The 24337-nt window shown below is 46.7% G+C and overlaps 1 protein-coding gene across 2 annotated transcripts in view; it reads right to left on the bottom strand.

Moving 5' to 3' along the window:
- TMEM255A (transmembrane protein 255A) overlaps positions 1–24337 on the bottom strand; it is a 28232-nt gene that overhangs the window by 2872 nt on the left and 1023 nt on the right. Inside the window, exons 2-8 of one of the 2 annotated variants that reach the window (XM_037408094.1) lie at positions 20847–20989; positions 16283–16345; positions 10690–10779; positions 8720–8782; positions 7576–7664; positions 4689–4851; positions 3216–3359 (exon numbers count right to left, since the gene is read on the bottom strand). In XM_037408094.1, coding sequence (XP_037263991.1) covers positions 3216–3359; positions 4689–4851; positions 7576–7664; positions 8720–8782; positions 10690–10779; positions 16283–16345; positions 20847–20989 — 755 coding nt within the window. The remainder of the gene's footprint in view (positions 1–3215; positions 3360–4688; positions 4852–7575; positions 7665–8719; positions 8783–10689; positions 10780–16282; positions 16346–20846; positions 20990–24337) is intronic. The other variant, XM_037408095.1, reaches the window with a different exon arrangement.

Raw genomic sequence — 24337 nt, 5'->3', positions numbered from 1 at the left:
ACAGCCTGTAAGTAAGTTTTGCATGAGACTCCTTAGACCTAAAACTGAAGAAGGCATTTAAAAAAATTAAAATAAAACACTTCTCTCTCATCACTTCTGTGTACCTGCTGCATTTCACAGAGGCTGGACGAGTGAAAACTGGTGAGTCGCTCTCCAATCTTGGGCTTCACACATCAGCCAGTAGCAACAATGAACAAGCTGCAGAAAATTTCTTTTTACACTACCTTTTTTCTTCACCACAAATAACACGCCCCACCCCCCCAAATTAATGATAACAAAGTAATTTATTCCTTCAGTAAAGTAAAAAGCTTGCACAGGTGCAGAAACAAAATTGTACATGCCTGGAGATTAATTTCTGCTCTCCAAAATGACTTCATTATCAAAAGTACCTTAGGTCTAAAGCCTCAAGTCACACGGTGCAGGCAGTGTCAGAGACCTGCACACAGGCTGGGTTCTGTCCAGAAACAGGCCAGGCAAACAGGTAACCAAATACAGTTATTTACGTTTGCTCCTCTAGCCACTAATACACTGCGGTTTTATCCCCGACAGCCATGCTGCGCCCCGTGCTGCTCTCGGCCATCTGGCCCACCCAAACAAGCCACCTGCAGAGCAAGCGGTGCTGGATGGTGCCCGGCTGCACCACCAGCAAGCTGGAGCGCAGCACCTTTCTGCTGCAGCACCACGCACCCCTCCAGCACCCTCCGGCTATGGGCATGGACTGCAAATCCCAAACGTGCCCGGCTTAAGGCCCCGGCAGAGACAGAAGTGCAAGGAGCATCTGCACAGGGCTGGGAAGGGGCGTGGGAGTGCACGTCGGGGGGGTCCCCGCACGCAGTGGGGACCATGAGATTTTACCTGGGTGGGTGGAGGGATGATGGACTCTGCAGTAATAGCAGGTTTTCAAACGGCATTTCTTTTTTTAATCACTCCCCTAACATTAACCTGCGATGGTTTATTAAGCAGGTATATAGACCAGCCTGCTCATCGAGGACCTCACAGAAAGCCATGCAAACTGTTCCCATTTCAAACACCACAACAGTTCACCAAAAGCCAAATGACTGCACAGACATTTGGAAGGGCACCGCCGTGGTGCTGCCACTCGTTAGCAAGCAGGTTTTCACTGTTACAAAGTGCCTGTGCCCACTGCCTCAGCGCGGAGCTGCCACGGCTGCAAGCCAGCCTGGCTTGCGCAGATGCAGGCAGCAGCTTGGCTCTGTTAACGAAGCGGTGGCTGGGATGACAGCGCTAATTCCTCTTTCGACAGAGGGTGAAAGGCAGAGAAGGCCACCGCTCGCCTGCCTTCTCTCGTCACAGCCTGCAGAGCCTTCTGCAGGGCTTGCAGAAGTCAAAACGCTGCAGGACTGAGACTTTCTTGCCTCATTGCCCCCAGCCAAACACAGAGAGTGAGGAGTATGATACCAGCACTGCTTCCAGTGGGGCCCGTTCCTCCTGCCTGGTTCCCGTCATGGCACGCTGCAGAGGCCTGCTGCCTTCCTCACCATGACCGGTTGGGTGGAGAGTCACTCACCGTGACCACCACAGCACCCATCGGCTTGTGTTCCTCCAAAAACCAGAGAGCTGAGCGTGCCATTTTAGAGCTGTGTGAGAAAGCCAGGCTCTTGCAGGGGCACAGGTTTCCTTAGAGATTCTGGAGTGCTGGTGGGGTTTTTTTCCTGTGAAAGATGTGTGGGATGAGTGGGAAGCACTGACTTGGCCAGTTCTTGCATCAGAGGGAGTGCAGCCTTCAAAGGGGATGTGAGAGGCAAGGCTGGGCTTGCTCTGTGTGCTGTGGGATGGCAGGGGAGAAGGTGTCAGGGTGGTACAAACACTGCTCGGGTCAGACTAGGGCTCGAGGCAAAAGAGATTCTCCACAGCTAATGCTTTCACACAGGCCCTCAGGTTCCCTAGAAGATAGGCAATGCTCAGACTTGGAATTGCACCTGAAAGAGACACTTGGCTATTTTCACTTTAGATTACCTCAATTTATGCCCAGCTTTTGTGCCAGCGCCTATGCTCAGCAGTGAGACGCAGAGAGACTTCCACCCACCCGGCTGAGCTGTACAGACTAGCAGAGCCCCTGCAGCACTTCTAGCTGGGAAGCAGGGTAAACCCACCCATGCCAAGCTCTCTGCTGGTACTGCGGCTGCAGCACAGACAAACCCGGCATTAAACAGCACTCAGCGGCTGAGAAGAGAGGACTTCGCAGCAGAGCTCGGTTTGGTATGCGCCGAGGTTGGCATTTCTGTCACTGTAAAAAGTTATACAACACTAGTGACTGTCTCAGGTTGCATTAATCTCAAAAATGAGTCACAAATCTGTATAAATACATCCTAGAAATTCTGACCTAAGTGTTCAAATATTTCTAGGAAGCCCTGACAACAGCGTTGTCTAGTGGCACTGGCAGCAAAACCAGAAAGGTTTAGATTCGTGTTACCTCTGATGAGGGAGATGGTGGCTATCACAGAGCACACCTCTTAGATGATGTCCAGGACCTTAAATTCTTGTTAATAAAAACCCAGTCTTCAGCCCAGATGGCTGCAAAGTAAATGTATGATGTGTTAACACCACTATTGTGGTAACATGCACCTGACAGAAGATCTGAGGAAGAAATGTCCTCATCTGCTTCAGCAAGTGAAAGCTGATTATTGACAGCAAGGTTCACAAGAAATCACCGCTTCCAACAGCACAGCTCCGTAACTCAGAAGGGATGCATTACAGCAGAGGTAATGTTTGCGAGCACTGTTCTTAGACTAGCTGAAACATGTGGAAAAAAACCCAGAACAGAATAGCTTTTCAGCTAGTATGCGTCTTCAGGAGCTCACACAGCTTGTTTCCAACAGTTCGTCTGTTTCTCTCAGACATAACTGGCCTAACAAAACCCAGCACCTGAATACCTCGCTTTGCCTCTGCCTTCAGAGCATTGTGAGTGCCAGAGGCAATGCATATTTTTAATGTGGCCTCTACCAGCAAACAATAGGGAAGGCAGGCAGGCAGCCTCCTGTTGCCTTCTCTTCAAGGACAGCTTTCAGGAGAACAGTGCCTTAGTAAGAGAGCACTGCCAAGGACCAATGCCTAGTAGGAAAGATTTGGTATTCTCTGCAGGAACAGGAAAATTAAACTGTGTGAATGACAGGAAGACAGGCTTCCAGAGTCCTGCAGACCAGCCAGATTTAACTTTGCCGCTAAACAAGGAAACATCCTGTAATGTTCCCTACCTGAAAGTCATATGCGGAGTAGGGAGGCAGGTGAGGAGTGCTGTGGTAGTAGGTGTTGTAGGATGTCACTTGTGGCCTTGAGTAGTAGGAAACTGAAGGGTGGGCATTTTCAACCGTACAGTTCAGCGTAGGGAGTGAAGGCGTCTGTTAAAACAAAAAGAAGAGAATCTCAAGGCTACTAACCAAGTCATGCAAAGCTGACAGCTGAATGAAAGCAGAAATGATTTAAAGGAGCACTATGTGTCTTTAGAGCTCAACTCTGCTGGACTGGCAACTGGCAATCTGGCTCCCTCTCAGGCAGCAAGTAAGTCCCAAGGTCATTTCATTCCTCAGCCACCTATTGTTTCCTCTCAGATTCCACAGAACAAACTGGCAATAGTCCACTGTATGCCAGCACTCAAACGAAACGACCGTTCAGATTGAATCCTCATGAGTAGGAGATAGAATCCATTAATTTGGATTACCCTGTTATTCAGTGCATTTTGAGATAAGCATAGTTCAACTCCTTTTGAAGTGCTGTTCACAGACAATTCTATACATCTTTTTTTTGCAGACATTTACAGGCCATCTGATGTGGATCAAACCACAAAAGGCCATGACGAAGAGCTGGGGATGTGTCTCCCATTTTGTCTGATAAGATGTTGGTAAGACTGAAAGGAGCATAGGAAAATTCAGAGCTCTGAAATAAGGCACCCTTAGTGCAGGGCCCAAGATTTGTTTGTAAGAAAAATATATTGCCAGGACAATAAATGCTCTTTTCTGGTGTCTCATTTTGTGTTAGTCTGAATGAGTTGCAAAAGACTGAAACCCCCCCCCAGATTTATCCGTTGAACGTTCAGTTCTCCCCATCGATTTGTCCTCTGCAGAACAAAACTCTATGGAAGGTACAGGCAGCCTGATTAAGTGAGGGTATTTCAAAGGTCATGTTGTCAGAACAGCATTTTTTTCATTATCTGAAGTTTGCAATCTTTCACCTAGTTTTGGTCCCCAGTTCAGCCTCTCAGATTCTGCATAATGAAGAAATGAGATGGAGAGTTTCAGCCTAACACGGCTGCTTGAACAGTCTGTAAAGCTCAGAACCTTATTACTGCTATAAAATCAACAATTCATGAGTAAGCACCACACATTTCCTTGTAGAAGGTGATGCTATGAAAAGGAAGATCAGTTTTTAACAGAGCTTATTTTTATTCATCCTGGTATTGCCAACAGATCTGAGAAGATTCCTCTTGAAAATATAATCTCCCAATTCTATTCATCTTTTCTAATTGTGTTCAGGTGGTGACACCAGGTCAGAAAAGCAAGTAATTTCAACTTTCTACTTACAGTTATTTTATGCCCTTCCTTCCAGCCTGGTTGCAGTGATGCATAGATCATTTGCATTGAAATACTAATAGCTGTTTTCATGATTATTTTAAAAAGGCAATTTGCCTGATTTGTTGCATTTAATGCACAGAGAAATTGGTACCATCTTACCATGTCTTTAAAGCCTCCAAGTATCGCTGCTGTAATGATCCCCAGGAATAGCCCCACTATGTTCAGAATCGTTGCCGACCAAAGCAAGTGGTAAAGGTGGATGATGTCCTGGCAGCTGCTGACATCAATGTATTCATAGTAGCCTCCAGAAATCTCTACTCTGCTAGGTTAGAAAAAAACCACCAACAATAATGATAAAAAAATGCACCACACATCATAAAACCTAAGTACTCCTGCTGGACAGTTAAACGCATTCTGCAATTTAATGATAGCCTGGACCTAACTACTGAGGGAGCGGGGATGAAGCCTGCTAGATCCCATGCTTGTGGCATCTGAGATCTCCCTGCATGACAACAGCAGAAGATGGCTCCATCTGTTGTGAAACAAGTCCTGCAAGACTTGCAAATACCCAAATGACCTTGAGTCTGAACCTGCCTCTGATTTTTACCATCTGAAATCTCCACAGAGGTCCTGGAGGCTTCCCAAGGACAAACCGGTCTTGGAATTAACCAGAGAAATCAGTCCATGTCCAGAGGAGCGGCAGCTGCCCCTTAGGGCAGCACTGGCTGCTCCTCACAGCCACAAGAGCAGCGGGGTGGGACAGGCACAGGCCAGCACAGTTGGCCTCCTGGCACCGCAGGGCTTGGCCCCAAAGTGCATCCAGCTCAGCCGCCCTGCTCCTGTCGTCTGCCCCTTGCAGCTCTACAACGGCATGGGCTGGCAGCCATGGGACCCTGGCAGAGAGGCCTTTCTGCCCACGGTGTTAAGCTTTTCAACAGGAAGAAAAGAGATGGGTAAAACTGGGTTGAATCCACTTAGGTCATTATTTTGGAAAGGGAAGAGCAGCTCCTGCAACACATGGGCTGGAGTCTCACAGGCAGGATTCTTCAGTATTGACTCTGCCACTTGGGGAAACAGGCTGGCCTTTGGCATAGCTTACCAGATGTAGTGGGCTACAGCAAATTCTCCTTAAGAAAACATATTTATTGGGGACAAACAATAACAAGGGCTTACGAATGACTGATCTCCCAGCTCACATATGGGGTGAGGCTCAAACTGCATGAGGGCTTAGAGGAAACGGGGAAGAACAGGCTTGTATTTAAGGCCAAGAGCCAAGGAGATCCAGGCTCAGCTCCCCAGCAGACTCTGCAAGGCCTGCAGGAACCTGCCCCCTTTTACAAGAGCCACTCTCCTTCCCTCATTACTCATTTTTTGTTTCCTCTTCTCCTTTTTTCCGTATCTTGTTGCAGCAGGCCACTGCAGAAGCCATTGCAACAAGGAGACAAGGACTTGAAACAGAATCAAGGCAGAGCATAACCACACATTGTAAAACCTGTATTAGCTTGCATGACCTCTGTATAACCTGAGCACATACCATGACTGCCTTTAACAATACAACCTGTATTTACTGTTTGCAAGAGCTTGTTCCTATGGAGATGTGTGAGTGTAAGGCTCCCAGCAAGCCTTGGTGTAGCACCAAGGACATTCAGCATTGCACAGATAAGTACAGCATGTACTTAGCAACTGGAAGAGGCTCAACCGATGCTGCCATAGCCAGGGTTCCCAGCATCAGGAGGGATGCAAGATTGCTGTCACTTTTTCTGTATTTTCCATCCTTTCCATAACATGTGAGCTAACCAGCTTTGAGTGTCTGTGTCTTTGAGATCCCAAAAGAGTCAGCACCTCCTCAGTACAGAACAATTGTGTGGTACTAAGCTAGACTGAGATGGTAACAACTGATAGAGAGGTGAAAATGGGTCACAGGACCCTCAACCAGCCAGGGTGTGTGTGTGTGAAAAAATAAAACAACCGAAAAAACCCAGAAGAGTTACAAGCTTTTCTATTCCAATCACTTCTCTGTGTATCACTTTCTTCAGCTCGTAAAAAGGTATTGTGTTCTGTAAACTGCCATAGGAAAGCGTGAACTTCACCCATCTGCAGTGGCTTCCACAGAAACAAAGTCCCACAGAGACCAGGGATTACCCTCCCAGCTTGCAGAACCACCCCAGCTTGCAGAACCACCCTCTCCCAACAGAAGCTTCTGATCTTCCTCCACCACCACCAATGATTCAAGTGGGGACCAGCCCAACTAAGTACTGTGAGAAATGCTGAGGCTGAAACAGCCCTGGGCAAGAGCCAGCACTAAAAAGATCAATTTATTAATTGCTTGCTGACACACATTAGACACTCCAAATGATATAAGCAGCACATGCTATAAATTAAGTTGGTTTAGGCATAGTAGCCAGATCTAATGATGGTGTGATCACTATGCAGTGGCTCTCGATTGGTAAGCACCCTTCTGACTCATCTTTGCACAGTGCTGGTACACCTTCCAACCTCTTGTGGCCATGAAAGATATTCATTGGGCAGAGAGGACGCTGATTTATGAACACACAGGTGGCACCAGCCTGCAAACTCTCCTCCCTGTTACCAGGATGGGGAATGAAACAGTGACAAGGTGAGGAAGAACAGTGTCCCGGTTTTTAAATCTTCAGTCTTCTAAACCAAAATAAAATCCAGCGAACAAACAATGCCAACAAAGAAGGAAGGTGTTAGGACAGGGGACACTCAATAGGGGAAAAACTGGGGAAGGCACCAAGTGTGGAAATAAAGGAAATTCTGACCCTCTCCATTTTTCCAGCTGGGCTGGCCCAGAGCATGCTCACCCGTAGCCGGGACAGCTTTAGTGCATTTCATACCTCCCTTTACTTGGTATCTTTTGTTTAGGAGTCCTTGTGGCTAGCAACCACAGCTTCAGATACCTTTCCACAACAGCTGTCATTAACTGATACTTTGCTCCCGCCCTGGCCTGGCCGTTCAGACACCTGCAGACCAGCATGACCACTGCTCACCCTTCCCACAGCTAGGAATGGTATTTTTGGCTTACTTTCCACAGTTGTACAGGTCACAGCAGAAGCAGGTGTTGGTTTTTATTTTCGGTGTGCAGGGTGCACGGCGCTGTGGGTGACAGATTGCCTGTGTGAATACAGAAAAAAATACATAAAAGCACATAAGGACATAATCACCAAACACTATTTCTGCTGCTATTTGGCCTGCTCTACAGGTAGAGATTTTGCACTGATCTCCAGATTAGCCCCAGGCAGACTTTTCTTTCCTTATCTTGCAGCACAGCTCCTACAAACTACACAGTTACACTGGAATAAAGACACACTAGACTAGAAGAGACCAGCATTTCTTTTCACTATGGGGAAGTCACAGATAAGCACATGTCTGCGTTGGAAGGGCGTTGTGCAGCTCTCACAAGCAACCAAGACCTGACTGAACTAACCCACCACACTACACAGCAACTCAGAGCAAAGAGTTGGCAACAGGATGATGCAAACTAAGAGCAAGATTCCCATATTGGTGAATAACTGACTAAAGCACCGAACTGTCTGCCTGTGGGTAGTAACACCCAAGTTCACATGGACAGTCTTTGGGCTGAAAAGTAAATGGACCCCATGAATGCTACTGGGTAGTACTTTGCACATCAAGCAGACATTTTAATTTGGAATATAGTGGTTATTCAAAACTATTTGGGAACTTGTGAGGAAATCTCAGAGGGAATCTCAGCACACAGCAAAGGTAGCTGAAGATGTTCATACACACTATCAGTATGTAGCAGGAACATCCACCACCAATGGGCTTCTCTTTGGAGAAGACAACAGACAATAAGAGGTGCAGAGGCTGGTATATGTTGCTCATATCCATAGAAATTACTGCTGTCTGAGCTCCTAACCCACCATCCTGCTCCTGTATTGAATGCGCAGCTGCAAATCTAGAAAAACTGGTGTATCTTCCAATCCCACATCCCCTTCCTCTCCACCTGCTCCTTCACTAATGTGGCAGTACCAAGCATAGAGAAATTCACTTTCCAAGTCCTCCCAGCACCCTGCTCCTGCCCCAGAGCCAGCCTCCCGCCTCTTCCTCACTTCCCAGACCTCTGGGACACCGGAGCAGCAGCCTAGCAGCAGGTTCCTCCACCTGCACCATGAAGTTGGCCCCTTCCCAGAGACAGCACCTGCTCTCACCTCTGGTGGGGTGGTACTCTTGGAGTAGTACTGACATCGCCCCGCATACAGTGGCCTCAGATCCTGCAGACAAAAAAGCACCAGGCTTAGCATTGCAGCAAAATCAACATCAGCTAGCTGGCCTGGGCAAAGGGGCCAGGCTTTAGAGAGACTCTGCTCTCGCATCAGCATCTCGATACAGTGGCTCTTCTGCAACTTCCCCACCCACAGCAGCCCCCCCAAGCCCCAGGTCCCCTGTTTAACCCTGGTCCTTGGAGGCATGTGCTTGTTGCAGCTAACAGAGGAGAATCAGGCTCTTAAGCCAGGCTTGTCTGGGTGAGGGCGGCCACCCTGAACTGAATGATTCATTCCTCATCCCCCCAGACACATCCCAAGGCTGCCTGACATGTTTCTGAGGGTTATTCATGCTGAATCATAATAATTTCTCATTAAACTGTTGGCAAATTTGTCTTTCTGGACTCTTCAGTGAGCTGTGGGAAAGCTCTGGAGGATTACCAATGGCTCAGCCTGCAAACATGCACTAAAGTCTCACTTTGGGGCAGCCTGGTTCCCAGGACAAAACCTCAAGGAAAGCAATGCTGGATGTGCATCCACATCAGCGAGCTCTTCCCAGGAGCAGTCAGACTTGCTCCCTGGGCACCTGATCCAAAGCTCAGGGTGGCAGGGCAGCAGCAGGCAACAAGGGGAACACTATGTCCTAGTGCGGCAGGAGCACATCTCCAGCAAGACATTTTTGGACTGTTAAAGGGTGAAGCGAGGCCAAAAGCATGTCCGTTCATCAAGAGGCAGAAACCAGAGCCCTTGTCATCCCAACTGCTCAGTTCTGGCTGCCTCAGATATGCAGAAGTCCCCAGGGCCAGCCGGGAGGAGATGCCAGCTCATGCCATCGCCCGACCCATGAGGTCAGCACCTAAAAATCCCAGAACAAGTCTGCAGGGCTCAGACCCACATGACTACGATCAGGAGTCAAAGACCTTCACCTTTTTATCAAAGCTAATTCTTCACACATCCTCGCAAGGGACATCAGAGATGGCCAAGACTTGCTGGTTGCATCCAGACAGACAGAGACCTATCATGCAGCTGATCGGAGCAGCCCTTTGCTCTGTCAGCAAATCCTGCCATCCAGATGTCTTTCTACCATTGGAATGCTCAGAGGCAGGAAACAGGAGCCAGCTTTACAAGAAGAATAACAAGCCAGCTGACACGGGGAGTTTCTACTTCATGGGTAATTCTGACCTTCTGAAATTCCTTCCCATTCTGATCACAAATAAACCCCAAATCTGTCTTTTTAATCCCATTTTGAAAAATACCAAAAAAAAAAAAAAAAAAAAAAAGTCAAACTGCAGAGTTGCAGGACAAAAATCTGTTTGCAGTTATAAATTTCAATTAAAAGGCTTAAATGGGATTGTGGTTTTTAATTTCTATACTGAAATATATAACTGAAGCTTTTGCATGTCCCACAACTAGCAATTGGTCATGACAGCAGCAGCTCGTATATGTCATCAAATGGAAACTGAGAACCTACTGCAAGTGCTTCCTGTTCATACTGTAACACTTTAATGAGCTTCATATCAAATTGCTTCATTCTAGCACAACGGTAGATGCAGCGGTTCAATCAGCATTAAGAACTACCTCTGCTAACATCTAAAATACCATAGGTGTTACTGCTCATATACTGTCCCTGGGCAATAGCTGTAATTCACATGACATCTTAGTTTTGAGACTCAGTAAACATATAAAGCATACATAAAAAATAGAGCAAAGTTTTAAGATCTTAATGCTTGCTGCTAATTTCAAAAATATTTTTGAAAAACTGGTACATTTTTCTAAAGCATATGATTTAAAACAGCATTCAGCACATGACACATTTTACAGGGTTTGATGTGGCCTGACAGGGGATTACAGACACCATCACTTGTTTTCCTAGATTAAAAGCACTGCAGGACCTGTGTTTTCCTGGAGGCACTTACTATGTGTCTGGCAGCAAAGACGCCGTCTACTATGGCACAGCAGAACGCAGCAATGACGCCAAAGCTGATGAACACGATCGATGCAACCAGCTGAGAAAGGAAAACAAAACAAAGTATCATCTGCCTCTCCACAACCAAGTGTTTCATGCCCTCTCCACAAGGATGTAAACCACAGTCAATACACCCTCAAGCAATCAATGACCCAAATGTTCGCCCAGGCTACACAGACTGGTCTCATTGAAGGCAATGGGATGTGCATCTCAAAGGAGAGCGTCTGCTCCTGCAAGGCAGCAGTAGAGCGTTGTGCCAGACTGGTTCTCTGGGGACTTGATGTTGTAATGCAAGTTTTTCTGTGAGTCCAAAGCACTAAACTTAGGCGGAGGATACACCTCCTCTTCTGGTTGCTGCTGCTGTCCTTAACTGTTCCCTGGAGAGAAAGGAGGGGATTTCTTCTCTCCCCATCCCGGAGTGCTGTGGGGAGCTGCTCCAGTGAACACTTCCCCGTGTCCTGTAAGGCTGTAAGGACATGGGAGGCTGCTGTGTGCAGACCTCTCTGGTGGGACTGTGCCTTCAGGAAACAATGTTTTCACACAGGCATAAGCACAAAGCTGTGAGACCAGAAGACAGGCGAGCAGCCTATGCCATCGTGTTGTACACCCCCACGGCAGCCTGGCTGGGCTCCTCAGTGCCAGGTTGCAGCGAGCGCAGCCCACGGAGCCTCCCCTCTGGCCTGGAGGAGCTGCAGGATCCAGATCCATCTCCACCTTCAGCACAAGGAGGGAAGCCAGAAAGGTCTGATCCTTTTCTGCACCCATCCTGCCCCTTTGCAAAATTAGGGTGAAGGCATTCAGAAGGTAAACCAGAAATGCTCAAACCCCAACCCCAGTATGAGAAAAAGCCTCTTCTCCCACTAAACACTTTAAACACCACCTCTGCCAAGGTGCCAGTGCTCAGCTGAGGAAACCATGTGTAAGCGCTGACATGACCCCTCTCCTTGCTCCCCAGCAGCCAGCTTATCACACACACAGATCCTAATCCCCCTCACCAAAGCACATCAGGAATACAAACAGGGCCACGGAGGGGTGGCAAGCGTGGCATTCGGACAGAGGTTCACAGAGACATAGCTTGAGGAACAGCAGTATTTCCATTTAAAGAACTGGAAACTTCAGTGGGTTTTTCCCTGGTGGTTTTCCACTCCAGCGATCACAGCCTTCAAGTGTTGGTCACTGGCAGCTGTTAAAAACTGCTTTTCCACAAGTACAAGGGTGACTCTTGTCATCGGGAGCTTTGAGTGACAGTAAAAATCACTAATAGCACAAATATAAAAATAATAGTTAGCTTGGCCAGTGCTGATAGATACCTCAGGTCTCCTGGCACTGGGGATGTTTGTTTTAAAGCTCCAGGTGCTAAGTTTGCTCGAAAACCTTGGTTCCTGCCACTGCACGAGGCTCAAGCTCCCCTTGGCAAACACAAGCCAGAAGGATCCTGGATGCATTTTGAAAGCATCTCAGGATTTTTAGGTTAATCACACTGTTTTTACCTAAACCTCCCGCAGTGAAAACACACCTTCCTCCAGCAACATCCATGTGCAGACCAGGCCAGCTTGAGCAATGACTGGAGATGCAGGAGGGCTCACTCGGGACAGTGGAAATGGTCCCTGTACAATTGCTTACTTCAGTCAGCTTCAAAATGAGAAAAAAATAAATGGTTTTCTAGATAAGGCAACTATTCAAGATGTACACTGTCCCACTGCAAATAAGAACTGCAGCAGTAGATAGAGCAGACCGTGAAATTAACCCAATGACCATACAAACAACTCACGGTCACTAGTAACAAGCTGTTACTGGAATATTAGATGCTGTGCCACGAAGTACTTGCAGATGGCAGCAGGTGACAAGGTTTCCACGATCAGGTCCTCTGCTGGGACCCTGTTTCTGTCAGCTGTAAACACCAGCATTTCCTCCCCGCTCAGACCCACACCACCCCCACAAGTGGATCACAACTTGCACTACCCATTACAGCAGCCACCCACGGCCAGTGAAACCACACAATGGGGGAAAGCACAGCTTCTTACAGTCTCGGTGGAAGAAATGGGGTTTATGGCTTAGGTTATTTTGTAGCAATTTCTCTGTTGTAGTTTTTATTTGTACTGTCCTTTGTTTCATACATATATGAAAGAGGATATTCTCCCTAAATAGCATGACCCTTGGAGACGGGATATGAGCAAAGCACTAAATATATACAATTAGGGTATTTGTCAGTCGCCCCTGCTTGCAGATAGGAGCTGCTAATATGGTTATTTAAAATAATACAAGGTTAATGATGATACTTTCGTAACAGTCCTACTAGGATACAAGGATCTGGTGTTAGAAATGGGTTTGCTCACTTCATTTACACACAGTTTCCTCTCTCTCAGATGGTGAAAGAAAAGCCTGAAAACCAAACACTCAGAATTTATACTGAAAAAATCAAACAGCAAATAAAACCACACAAATTAATTTAAAAAACCCCATGGTTTTCAACTAATCTCATGATTTGCCAAGAAGATTTTTTTTATTTGGGGTTGACAATACTGTTACTATAGCAAGTAGAAATCCCTCTCAAAAGCCAAGTGCTAACAGTGATTGGTCTTTGCCCATCTAACTCCTGCTGAAGTTAGCCACACCGAGCAGCATTCAGTCAAGAAAAGACAAACTGGGTTCAAGATAGCGCAGGAACCACAAAGCAGGAGCGTCCTGGGCTGAGGTTCCCTTTAGGTCTCGGTCCCGCGACAGATGGGCTGTGAAGCTGGTGGTTATTACTTTTCCATGGCACGGACGACTGTCACAAAAGCACATAAAATGCTGACTCCTCACTTGAAAACTGCTGAGCGGGCAGCTCGGGTATAAGTCAGAGCTGCCTGCAGTGCCAGCAGGCAGGCGGGCAGCTGGCCCTCCCTGGGGGGACGAAAGCTCTCCCTTAGTGTGACAAGAAAAAACAAGAGAGGTCTATTCCTGTCGGCAGGCTGGAGAAAGCGAGGAGCATTGCTTCAGGTTAGCTCTCCCCATCAGCCACACTGGCTTGCTCAACTCCTTACGCTCCCCAGCCACCTCATGGGCAGAAACACGCACTGGAACATGGCAGCAGAAGCTGCTTTTATCTCTTCCTGGTGATGGCAGGGAGCAACTGCGTAACCGAGCTTGCCTTTTAGCAAACTAGGACACTGGGGATGTTCACAGAAAATAAAAAAACCAATAATCCTGCACTGCCAGTGGCATTATGGAAACATGTAATGGAGAAAGCTGCCACTGTAAAGCGCTCCTGGGGAATGAGGGGATGTGCTAAAGCATGGGAACAATAAGTGACAGCTACTGCATGTCCTTTCTGTGGTCAGAGCAGAGACATACTAGCTGACAACTGAGGCAGCAGCGATGCAGTCCCTGCAAAGCTGGGTCATGCCTGCTTTTTAGGGCACAAAACAATAGAGATATGAAAAGAATAAACATGGGTTAACCAGGGCTCTTCAGAATAAACAAACATGTCAAGTCAGAGCCATGCTGTCACTCACAGACAATCCTGTGAGGAATGCAGGACTGGCGTAACATGGTCATTGCTCAACCAGACCCTGACATGCTGCTGATACATGGATGAGTAAGAGGCTTAGAAACCGTGCTAGGACAAAACGACCAGGACATCTTGCTCTTGCACAGCCATGGTGAAAACAATAAAAAACATCCACTGGGAAACCCACCTCCCCCGCACCATGACCGACTGCGTGAAAGGCAGTTTTCCTCTCCTACAGGCTGTGCCTCACCCTGCTCTGCAGGGAGCATGCTATTTGCAAAGCAAAGGGCAAGGCAGCCCAGCCCAGCCCAGCCTCTGGATCAGGGCAAGCAGATATTTCTCCCAACTCTGAAGCTTGGCAAATGTACTTTAGCCTCCGTCAGCAGCAGACCCTGCTAACCTGATCCCTGAGCCCCCCGCAGAGCTCCATCTCTGCAAAAGCAGGCAGCAGTGCTGGGCCAGCAGGACAGGCTGCAGGGACAGCATGATTGCCCCTTGGCCCAATCAAACCTCATACAAGGAAGGATGGAGGGATCTTGCTGTCAAAGCATGGGGCAGCCACTGGGGAGGAGGATTGCAGCCACTCTCCCAGGAGAGCCAGGCAGAGACAGGCATGCCCACAGGGCACTCCGGGAGCTGGCCTGCACCTCCCTCACATGCTACCTCTAGCCAGGCATATGCAACAAAGCAGAGAAAACAGGCTAGGAAAGACTGGGCTCGAACAGCCTGCCGGGACTGCCTCAGGTACCATCTTCTTTTGATCTCTCTCTACTCACACCTTTTGATAAATTCTCCCAAAAGACTTCCTCCCACCCTAAGTCTTGTTACTGACACATCCAAGCACTCCAGCCAGCCTCTACCTTCAAGCGCAGGCAGGAAGATGAGGGGTTTGTGAAACAGTGTCTGCAAGACACATTTAGGGGCCATCAGAGATCCAGGCAGGCCCACACAAGTCTCCTGTGCTTGCCAGAGGGGATAATCTGGGCCATCTTTGTCCCCACTGCACAGGGAGACCCCCCTCCCACCCCAGCACAAGCTTGGTTGTGATCATATCGTATCAAGCACTGGCCTTATCTGGTTTGTATTATCTGCATGTTCACCGCCCACCTGCTCTCTTCCTAATGTTGCTCCCATGGGATGGGACACCAGAGACCTGCCCAGACAGCGGCTGCCCAGCCCCAGCCTATAAAAGCCTCCTTACAGCACAAGGAGGGAACCAGCGAGTGCTGTGGTCTGCACATCTGGTCTAGCCAGCATCTTCTGTGCTTCTCAGGTCCTCAACTGCTGCTTTACAGCATGCAAAGTTTTTGGGGTTTCCTTCTTACTTGAAGAGGTGTTTGGAAACAAAGACCAGCAACACACGTTAATCAGCAACACTGGAAATGTTGGTTGTGTTTCAATTACACCAGCCTTCATGCTTTTTGTCATGGCCATATCTTGAGTGACTTGTTCTCTAGACATATTTAGAGCAGAGAGCCCTGAGCACTCCTGTCCTCAGGAAGGACTTTCTGCTGGGCCCTTTAAGGGTTTTCACCTCCAGTCTCCGGGCTGGCTGTTATACCACCTGCTTGATCTTCTTCTCTGTCCTTTGCTTAGAATAGAAAGTGGCCATTTTTGCAGAGCTCCAAGCCTCTGATTTATTTTAAAAGATTTTAAGTAAATGTATTATGTTTATGTTATTTATCATATTATGTATTGCATACTGTTACAGCTCAACAGGAAAAGCTCTGGGCATGAGTCGGTGAAGCACTGACTATCCTGAAAACTCCAAACACGCAAAGTCAAGCCCTTTTAAAAAAATCCCACCGGGTTCAATGAGACTGTGTATAGCCACTTTGTGCTACCTTGAGTGTTTTGGTTTTGGGTTTTTTTATTATTATTTGAAAATATCAGGGTTAACAGCCTTGTTCTCCTGGGCTGCCAGAAACCATCTCTAGTTATAAAGAGGTATGCAACACTACCTTGGGAGAGTTAGGAAAACAATACTCTTTACATACAAAATTTGAACTACTGTCACTTTTTAAAAAAAAAGTTGTTATAATGAACTTACCATTTGCCTTTTGTTTTCTATCAAGTTTGATCCAATTATTCCAAGAAATGACCCAAAACCAAGCTGCAAAACAACATATTGTTAGCATTTAGATCAGGATGATATCCAACATATTTTACATACAGACAGAACAAACACAATTAAATCCAGAAGCAGCAAAGGAACATACTGCAGATGTGTGAGCACTCTTCCTTCAGCAAGGAATCAGTGGAGTCTCTCACTAGCAGAAACTAGCAAGTGCACCCCTTAAATGACACTAAAAGCGTGTGTAGAAACCAAAAGGATGAGTTCTGAATTCCATCCCCTCCCCAATGATGCTGAGAAATGGCAGGTGGATGAGGATATGTGCTGCTGTCTTGAAACAACCCTGTGAACACTCAGGAGCCTCCAGATGCAAACCTAGCAGGGCTACATCACTAGCATGTGCAGGACCAGGCTTTTGCAACCTCACCAAGGGTGTGAGCAACCACCTCAGAGAGTCTTTTGACGTGAAGTATAAAATAGGGGAGAAATATACTTGAGAAAATTTAGCAGGTTTCTGCCGCCTTTTGCTCCTCTCTCATTTTCAGGGGTGAGGATGCATCGACAGGGTCTTCTACCAGAAGAGCTCACGCCAGCCCAGCCAACAGAATAAACTACTCCAGCAAAAGCATCTTTTCCTGCCGCTGTTAACTGACAACACTGTTCTTATTTCAGCTCAGTGAAGTCAGCCAGGAGTGCAATTTCCCACCTCCTTTCTCCATAGCCCTAAGCTATTTAGCTACACTAAATAGAAGTTTCTAGGACAGAGCACACCTCAGCCAGGCCAGAAACAGGGACTTCAACCAGGAACCACGGACTGCAGGAGCAGATGCAGAAGTACTTCTGTGTCACACTGAGAAAGGTCTTTGATCAGTGTAGAGCATATTCAACCCCACTTCTATGGGTCAGCAAAATGAGAAATGCTGGAAAAGTCCTACAGATGGACTGGTCATATTAAGCAGGTAAAAATCCAGTCAATGGATTAGGGGGGCAGTAAAGATCTGGGTGAGGATGCCAAATAACTGGCCAACTCCTCAGGAAGCAGAATAAGGCATGAGACAAGCTGCAGTGATTCAAGAATGAGTCAACTAACCTGGAATCAATACTTTAAGATCCAGAAACAGAAAACAAAGGTTTAATAAATCCGATACCAACAAGCAGAGGCAGGTGCAGAGATCAGCAGACATAAATGTGATGAAAAGTTGGGCTTGATTCTTCCCCTGCTCTGCTTAAGCCCAGTACCATTTGGTGCAGTGCCACAGGCAGCAAGGGCTGCTGGCTCCAACGGCAGGATTAGAGCAGAGCAGCCTCAGGCTGCTGCTTCCCGTCTGCCTGCCTTGCACTCTGAGCTCTTGGAGACCGTTGTCCCCACATCAGGGACAAACTACCACGGTGGGAAGCACAGCAACGAAGCCGCCAAGTGCTGCTTAACACTGGGGCAGCAGGCAGGCAGGGTGCAGAGCCAGGAGCACTGCTGAACTGCCCCAAACATATCTGCCAGTCCTTCTGGGCTTATTACTTTGCTCAGCTTAGGCAAGCAACAACCCCCACCTTCCCCAAGTAACAGGAGTTTTACAGCTCAATTCCAGTCCCCAAACCTGGGGGATCCAGGCATTAACAGCAACATGGATCTGGGTGTTATTTTCAGTCTGGTGATGTTCAGCAGTAAGGAAGTTGTGTAGCAACACACACCTAAGGCAAATGCTCAAGAAACATGTTTTGTGCCCTTTGAGCTTGATCCAACACGTTTAAGAGAAATGTCCACGTGGTGTTTTGAAGCAGCTTCAAACCAAAAGGTGAAATACTTAAGATAATTCAAAAAGAAGAAATTAGAGCAAGTCTGTACATCCAACAGGTGAAGACCAAATAAATCAGTGGATTTTCATTAATTAATAGGAATTCTCACTGCATTAATGGGAAAACCACCCTTTCTTTGACGGATGGAACAAAGAGATCTTAGTAATGTGCATCAGTTGTATCACTTATTTTCTGGTGGATATGATCCCCTGGGACATCTGTCTGAAAAGAGGACAGGACACAAAATGAACGTGATTTTCCAGAGTAAAGCCCCAGGCTAACACGCTTGACAAGGAACCATTGCAGGAGAGGTTTGCCAGTCAAAACCTAAGAAAGGTCACTCATTTACTCAGATGCTGGAAGCTGGTATATCTTGGAGACTCGCTTCCATAAGGGTGCTTGCCCTCTGCACCTGGTTGTTACTCTTGTCTGCTGAGCATCGCTGTTACACTCTGGGCTTCCCAGCTCAGTCATCTAGCCACAGGTAAGGACATTACCCAGAGGTACAGCTGCGGTGTTCACAGATGTAGTCGTGAAGGTGTCGTGGTCACAGAGGAGGGTGAAGGCAGCCTGGCTACAGGACATGTCATTGCACCCTCTGCTTCAGCTCCTCCAGTTGTGTCAATGAGGAATTGCACTGTTTGGGGGGAAAAAAAAGAAAAAACAACCCCCCAGAAAAACCAACCAAACAAAATCCCACTGATGTGTGGAAGGTCTCCAGTGTCCTTCCTTGGGAGCAGAGGCCTGGGAAGACAGTCCCCCACATCAGACAGCCACTCTTTTCATGTTTCGTCCTTGCACAAGAGGTGCTTGCCCAAGACACACAAGTTAAAGAAGGAAAGAACAGTGCATTAGGCACGGCAGTGTTGAGACATCTGATGTCCCAGAAGATGATCCCACCCACGGATCTGGTCCACAAATGGAGAAGTCACCCAGCACACAAAAGAGACTTCTGTCTCTATCTTTTGCTTACCGATGCAGGGTACTCAGAGCATGACTAACGGTGGTGCACCTCTAACGGTGCACAGAAACCCCTGATGGGGATGCACGCAGGCCTAACATTCACGTGAAGTTCTGGATGGCAAGACCTGCAAGGACCTGCTTCTTCAGGGCTGTAGAAACTACCAGCCTGGGGACAACTCGCTGAGTACCCATCACCACAGCAAGCCCTTTCTCCACAACAAAGGGAGAAATCCCAGCTTGTTACGAAACACCAGCTATTTTAAGCACCTGCTAAAGCATCCAGCAGCACACTGAAATGTTTTCCTGTGCAGGGAGAGAGGCGAGGTCATCACACATTTCCATACAGCAGATTAATGAACTAACAGAGACGGAATTTGGTGACAAACACTGTCAGGGTGCCTCTGAATAAAGTAACTCAACACCCTTCCCAAGTCCAGGAATTTGTTAATTCCTTCAGTAGACTGAATCTTAGAAAAGCGTGAGCGATGCTGACATTCCCAGAGCATAAATAGCACAGGAGATGTCAAGGAGACATGAACAACAGGCTCTACCCATCTGCATCAGTCTGCAGGACCTGCTCTGAAGCACAATGTTCAAGTCAGGCTGACGGAGCATATGCTAAGTGTGGAGAATTTGAAGCCAGCCTGTCACCTTTCTCAACATCTTCCTTCTATAATTCTCTTTAAAACAAGATCAGGCCTAAACGGAGGAGTTACTGGGACAAGCCAGAAAACTAATCCTAAACCAGAGTCTAACAGTGTTCCACTCTAATGGCTGGAAAGGGGCTTTCTTCAGTCATAGAAGAGCTTGTCCACAGAGAAGTATAAACGTCCTTGAGATAGCAATGGTGGCAAATAAATCAAACCACAATAAGGCAAGAACAAATCTCCACCTAGTTACCTGGACTGATTTTAAGCCTCTGACTTCACGGCTTCAAACCTAAATGCAGAGCACTCCACACTGCTACACCAGGGGCCTCTAGCTGGGGGTCTGCAGTTACGCTCAACCTGCTAAGACCCCAAACTTGGCTCAGTCCTTTTTGGGCTTCTTTTTGAGCACATCTCAGACACGCACCGGAACAGACCTTGCTTTCCAGCTAGTTTTAGACCTCTGCGCATAGCGGGAGGGGAATGATGTACTTGCCCCTTATGCTTCTGCAGGAGATTATACATCTGCTGGCAAGAAGGCTGGGCACCATCAGTCTTCTCTAATTTAAGCTATATGAAGCTACAAGATTGTCCTTTCCCATTTTCATCTGTTGATAACAGAAAAGAAGAAATGGATGTGCTAGCTGCTTTGATCTGCATGCTCCCCTGGCAGGCTGCCACAGCTATGCTAATGTGCTTCTCCTCATTCAAGAACTCTGAATTGTTAAACACTTCTGCAAATGAACTTTCATGAACAGCATTTCAAGACCTGGTCTCTCAACTGTTCTTGGCACCTATGGCCCTCCTTTGCCTTACTTCTGCCTGGGGTTAATGTGACGTATGCAAACAAAGAAGTTCTAAGGTTGCTTTGACTGACATAAGACCTATTTATCTGTCTCGCTGTTAACTCAAAAGCATGTCATTACCTAAGCTCAGAGGAAGCTGCCACTTGGATGGGATTTCTGCATGGGAATGAGCAGCAGGTGCAAAATAATAATAAAAAAATTAAATCAAATGGCAATGAAGTAGCTGAGCATAATATTCAGGACAAGATCACCCTTTATAACATTTGCAGCATTACAAGGGATTTTGTAGGCAATAAGTTTTCTAGACCTACCTAGGAGTTCTATACTTACAATAACCCCTGGGTAATAACCTCCAACAGTCACATTTTGGGTTCTTGTTGTAGCAGCTAGGCCCACCGTTAGAATTAATACTGACACAATGAGGAGAGTCACAGTTACGTAGAGGGAATTTCTTTTTCTTCTATTGAACGACCCTAAAAACACACATACACAACAGAATTTGCTGATTCCATCTGGGGACAGTCACAGTACCGCAAATTTCTCCTCCCACTACCAGCTACATTGTGGAGAATTTTCTTTCTTCTAACTTGAGAGTATTTTTGGGTTTGGCTGTCACTTTTCACCTTCACTAACATGCTTTATCAAGCGTTACTAGGGCATCTGAATTCACATTTACTTATCATCGCTCTGACGTAGATGAAGAGAGCCTTAAGAACTGTAACTTTGCAAAGCTCCTTTGGATACATCGAAGCCTCCCAGCCCCTCTGGCCTGGGGCAGTTGAACTAATGAGAAATATTACCATTAAGCATTTATATGTTTTCTGATATGTTTACTTATAGCAAGCTAAATAACCACACTGTATGCCACTTGTTCTGAGGAGGGAAATCTGGGCTGCAATCATGTCATAGGGCATCCATAATTTTCCATGTGAAATCACCAGTAACAGCCACTTCTCCTCCTCATATAGTATCATCCTCTACATTCAGCAAGGACCCAGGTATTTTTAGATGCCTGAATAATGAATTTGTGGATTAGTGAAACTCATCTACAGCTGCCTGATCATGGGTTTTTTTTCCTTTTATATATTTATAGATCTCCCAAATGAGCATAAATATAAAATACTGATTCCAACAGCCAAGAGGAAAGCTGGCTGCAACGTTACGTTCAGCAACATCTTTAGGCACGTTTATTTAATGTGTGCTCTGCCATCTTTGCATAGCTTTGTGGGACAATCCTTTTGATTATATTTCATACATTATGTAGACATGACCCAGCACCTACAAGAGCAGCTGGTAGGATAACAGGCTGTAATGGTCCCTGCCGTGCTCCCTGTGGGCTGCTGGGGCTGTCTTGGATCCCATCCCCATGAACAGGCAAAGGTGTTTCCCACCCCAGAGGCTCGCCCGTGACATGCATGCTACCAGCACTTCTCAGGGTGTTTCAGAGAAGGGCAGGGACATGTTCCACGAGCAATGAGCTGCTTCCACCCTAGCTGAGCCTATTCCCTAAAGCAAACCACATTAGGAACCCCAGCTAAGGAGGTCAGGGGCTCCCTGAGAGCCTGTATGTGGCGAGATAAATTCCTGCAGAAAGGCCAGGAGGAAAGACTCAGCCAAGCCAAGCACAACCTCCTTGTCCAAATTATCTGGAAAGAGCGCACCCGACCTTGCTGGGCATCTTTCTGTCTTGAAGGTGTACACCTCAGCTGTCCACAGGCACTTCTTTAGGGTCTGCACATATTTGCAGCACAGCTAGAGAGACCTTTTAATCCTTACAGCTTTTCCGAGGCAGCCATACAGACACATGCTGTACAAACTGTCTCCCTTCCTCCACAGGGACAGCTCTCCCCAGGGAAAAGTGCAGCAGCTCCCTGCTGCTCCCACACCGCCCTCCAGCCTGACCACCAGCCGTGCTGCTGGCAGAAGCACTCCCTCTCCCATGCTGCTCCATGATCTGGGCTGGCACAGCTGCCAAGGGCATGGGGCTAGATCATTTCACCCATGCCAACCAGATGAGCTTGAAATAACAGACCAGTCCTAAACTCAGGGCTTAAAAGCCCAACACAAGGAGATGAAAGGCAAGAGGGGTTTATAAAGAAAAGACACATGACCATGTCTCTGGAAGGAAAACCCTCCACTCACAAACCTGCTCATATCCCAGAGCACAGCTGTGACTGCACCACTAGGACATTACTGGGTCTAAAAGCAAGGAGCCTAGCAACTCATTAGTCCTTAGCTGGAATGAATAGCTAGACAGATACTAATTTCAAACAAAATAAAATAAGTGCTAGAGAACCCTAAGATCTAGGCTGGATCTTTTATCAGTGATCCTTAGTTTTTCATGACATTTTTTACAGGATGGAGCTAAAGGTACCCAACTGTTTGCTGCAGGTTGCATTTGGGGTTAATATTTTTATTTTCCCAAATATGCCAAACAAGTTAATAATATAAAATCTAGACTTCTGAAGAGTTCAAATTTATCAATATATTATGCCATTCTGTATGTATTGCCTCCCAAATACTATAGCTTGTGCCACACAATGTAATAATCATTGAAATTTAAGTGTCACATAAATGCTTTAAAATTCCAAAGTACTAGGACCACAGGTTTAGCTGAACAAAACTTTAGAAACCAGAGAAAAAAATGCTACTTTGTACATAGTTTAGTTCTGAAAGGAAAGAACGAACCTGTCTTGCTTACACATATGGTAGATTACCAGACTTCTGATTTGGCTGATTCTATGGTTTGGCTGGCAAATGAGCAGAAGATAAGTAAAACCAGCCATATGTTCCTTACACAGCTTAAACTCTTTACAGCTAGGCTGTGTGGGTGTGCAGATGTTTGTGTGCCATGCACAGCCACCCTGCAGAGTACGCTCGAGTTAACACCATGGGTACACCAGCGGGGCGGTACACACACAAACCCCTATTGCTGCGTTTCCATCAGAGATGCTTCAAAAAGTTACCATGAAAAAACCTGCAAAATGTGCCACTTTCCTCAAAACGAGAGTGCCCTGTATGAGCACTGCTGCAGGAAAACACTCTGAAGTAAGCAGCTTGACACACTGTTTATGGATTCTGAACTTGTTTCAGGACCACCATGTTTTCCACTCTTCCGTTTCTACATTGTTTCCTAGCTCACAACTGGCACACCCCGACAGGCAATACAGAAGTGAAACAAAAGGTTTCCAACTGGAAAATTTCTGAAAGCTTTTCAATATTCCTGGTAGGAATAATAATAATTAAAAAAGCTTTTATTCAAAGGCCTGACAAAACCAACTATAATATTTTCACTGGATATTGGCGATAAAGACGTGAAATTGAGGACATAATGTGATTACCTCCACTTTAGCTCTGTACGGGGACACCAATTCCATTTTTTCTTTCTCTGAAAACACGTTTTGTTACATGGATATTGAGCAAGTGGTTTTCTGCTCCTACAAGGATGCTTCGGCTGCCCCAGCACTGATAGGCCCTCACGGCATCTCCACCGACCGGTGCTGAAGGGCTGCCCGGGCAAAATCCTCCCGGTCAACATTAATTTTTGCTGAAAGCATTTCCCATCATATCATTTTCCTCTTTGCCGCTGAGCCCGGTACAGCTTCATAGACAGAAGTGGAGCTACAACAGCTCTGCTATCTCTGCCTTTAAGCTACAATAGCAGCTTTTTCTCTGTGATTTACCCAAACCAGGCACCTCAGAACTTGCAGGGCAACCTCAGCATAAGCACACTAGGTGCTCTGAAACACTGCACTTAAGTCTGTGAGAAAAATGTAAAGAAATTAAGACCAACTACAGTCTGGCTATTTCTTTTGGTAAAA

Source organism: Falco rusticolus, chromosome 14, assembly GCF_015220075.1.
Source record: "Falco rusticolus isolate bFalRus1 chromosome 14, bFalRus1.pri, whole genome shotgun sequence".
NCBI classification, from domain to species: domain Eukaryota; kingdom Metazoa; phylum Chordata; class Aves; order Falconiformes; family Falconidae; genus Falco; species Falco rusticolus.
This window is presented reverse-complemented; position numbering and strand designations above follow the sequence as displayed.